Source organism: Borostomias antarcticus (genome assembly GCF_949987555.1).
Source record: "Borostomias antarcticus genome assembly, chromosome: 1".
Taxonomy (NCBI): Eukaryota; Metazoa; Chordata; class Actinopteri; order Stomiiformes; family Stomiidae; genus Borostomias; species Borostomias antarcticus.
This window is the reverse complement of record NC_140234.1, coordinates 28079017-28081516: the sequence shown is the minus strand read 5'-3', so window position 1 is coordinate 28081516 and position 2500 is coordinate 28079017. Positions and strand designations below refer to the sequence as shown.

Here is a 2500-nt window from a genome sequence, read left to right as displayed (position 1 = left end):
CCGACAGGCTACATGATGCAGAATGACAGTGCAGACAGAGATGAGCAGAGTTAACGTGTTGAAGGTCAATGTTTGCTAGCGGGTCTTTGGTTATGTGATTAGCATCGGGTGTTCACTGAGACGTGAGGAACATTCCTGACAGCTTCGCTCTGAACGACCACACCACCGCACCGGGATGAAAGACCAGGGTCAGCAGGGCGCTTCCTTACCTGAATTTGTAATCCGTGTACCTCATCTGGTGTGCCTTCAGTTTGGAGACAAGGATTTGTATGATCCGAATAAATATGAAAAAATTGACCTGGAAATTAAAAGAATATACTTAAAAGAAATACCAAGCCCTAACCAACCCCACCTAGTAAAAAACATTTCAACTGTCAGAGAGAGAAGTGAAACCACAATCTCATCACTCTAGTACAGAAAGATGGTATCATCTGCGGTAACATTTAAAGTCGCACTGAAATGAAAAAAGCATTCTGTCCCATTTTGGTTCACATACTTGGTCGTAGTGTTCACCTATTCAACGATGTATGCCAAAAAAAGTACAAAATTCTACTTTTGTTGTAATCTTATATCAAAGTATATAATTTCTTACTTCCTGGAAAACGGTAGGTCACGTGCAATGACGACAACAGGTACCTTCGATTTTAGGCCAATAATCTCACAACATCCACCCGTCAATCAACGCTATCCTTCTATCGAATCTGTCTAAAGTTCTTAAAACCCGTCCACTTGTCAATGTTCCAATCAAATTCCTCTAAACACATGTCCCACCCTCATAGCTTGTTTGCGTCAGAAATACTTCAAACTACGGACGTTAGATGATCTCAAACGTCCATTTCAGTGCGACTTTAAGAAAGGACATGTGGACATGGAACAAAATATTTCTCCAGTAAAGGCTCCCACAGAGTCGGGCGTACTGTGAGCGGACCGGACTCCGTGCGGCCTGCCGCAGTCGTTTGAGGTTCCATAGTCGAGCGTACCACCGCGTACCAATTCCCTACATTTCTCATGCCAGTTAACTACATTTCCCACAATCCTTGGAGGCTGTTTACACTTTCTGTCATGGCGTTGTCCACCGATGATGAGGAGGAATTGCTCTGTATTATGGCTATGCGGGGGGAAAACAGAGAAGGTGGGATGTAAGGCCACTTAACCAAACAAGGGATGAGGAAGGGGAGTTCATCATGTTGGTGAGGGACATGTGAAGTATTGATGAAGAGAAACGTTGGTGTTGGCGGAAAGTGCAGATCGGTGTCACATTTAATGCAGGTCGATGTGAACAAACACGCTGAGCAGCCTAAGAAATTTTGAGCTTCGCGCGGACGTACCCTGCGGACGTCCGCTTTGAGTCCGCGCGGACCTCTGCGGAGTCTGTTCCGCGTACGTTCCGCCCGACTCTGTGGGAGCCTTAAAACGTTCACAACTCTATAGCTGTTTGCCAACTTTAATCAAGGCACATCGCCACAAAACTAGCTCTAACATTGTGCTAGGATTTGCTACCTGCTCAGGTGTATGTAGAGCGAGTAAAAGTTGAGAGCAAGGCTAAGGAGGCCCCATTTCCCAAGGACCTGATGTACAGTAACTGAGCCACGCCTAAAAAGAAGTTGAGCTCAAGCTTCAAATAACTGCCTCGGCATGAATATTGAAGCCCTCACTTCTAAATCCTCTGCCTCCTCTCCTTATTGTTGTAGTGACCCTGTTACTAAGTGGTGACAATTTATTTTGTTGTTGTTGCTGGGCACGATGACTCATCCATTAATTCTAATCTGCAGAACGTTCCGGAACTGAAACATTCCTTGAAACCACTTTGACGCTCGCATCTGTAGAAATAGTCTCTGTTTGTCACGGTCTGCTTACTTCAAAGAAACCAGAACTCACAAGTGCATCTCCTTTCTAGAACAAGTGACTAAGAGCACAATCTAGATCTGAGAATAGCAAACTAACCAGGCCAGGTCCAGTCTGACTTATGTGCGTGGCTGGCTTGTTTCTGTTCAGGACTGGTAGGATGAAAGAAAGTCATGCCATTGAAATAACTGAATTGAAATTACATGAAATAATGTCTGATAAATTAAGTTAGGTCTTGACGCCTGGACACATCAGTTCCAATGCTTCCAATGCTAATCCAGCACAATAAGAGTGGAATAGCCAGTTAGCTCATGAGCTCACAACAACTAGCAGCAGCTTCCATAACATGGAATAATGGTAATAATAATAATGGTAGCGGACCTACAGCGGGTCCCCAATGGACGAGTTGGTGGACCTCCGGCAGAATATAACACAAGGCTAGCGGACCTACAACAGGTCCCCGATGGATGCTTCACCACCATTCCACCGGTAGTTAATTGTCTATATCCTAGGCCCATTGGCCGTGGGGTCCATGGCGTGATGGCGAGACTCCGCCCCTTCCCATCAGAGCGGTTCGGGTGTAGTGCAGTTACTTCCGGGCAATCTCCATACACCCACTGGTGAAAACTGTGTGTCTCTAGCCCACTCAGGGGCT

General features: G+C 45.7%; 1 protein-coding gene across 1 annotated transcript in view; it reads right to left on the bottom strand.

Annotated features, from left to right (window-relative positions):
* Positions 1–2500, bottom strand: part of gipr (gastric inhibitory polypeptide receptor) — a gene marked incomplete at both ends in the record, with an annotated part of 14528 nt that overhangs the window by 3118 nt on the left and 8910 nt on the right. Inside the window, one exon of the mRNA XM_084446637.1 lies at positions 210–298. Within this exon, the coding sequence (XP_084302763.1) occupies positions 210–298 (89 nt within the window). The remainder of the gene's footprint in view (positions 1–209; positions 299–2500) is intronic.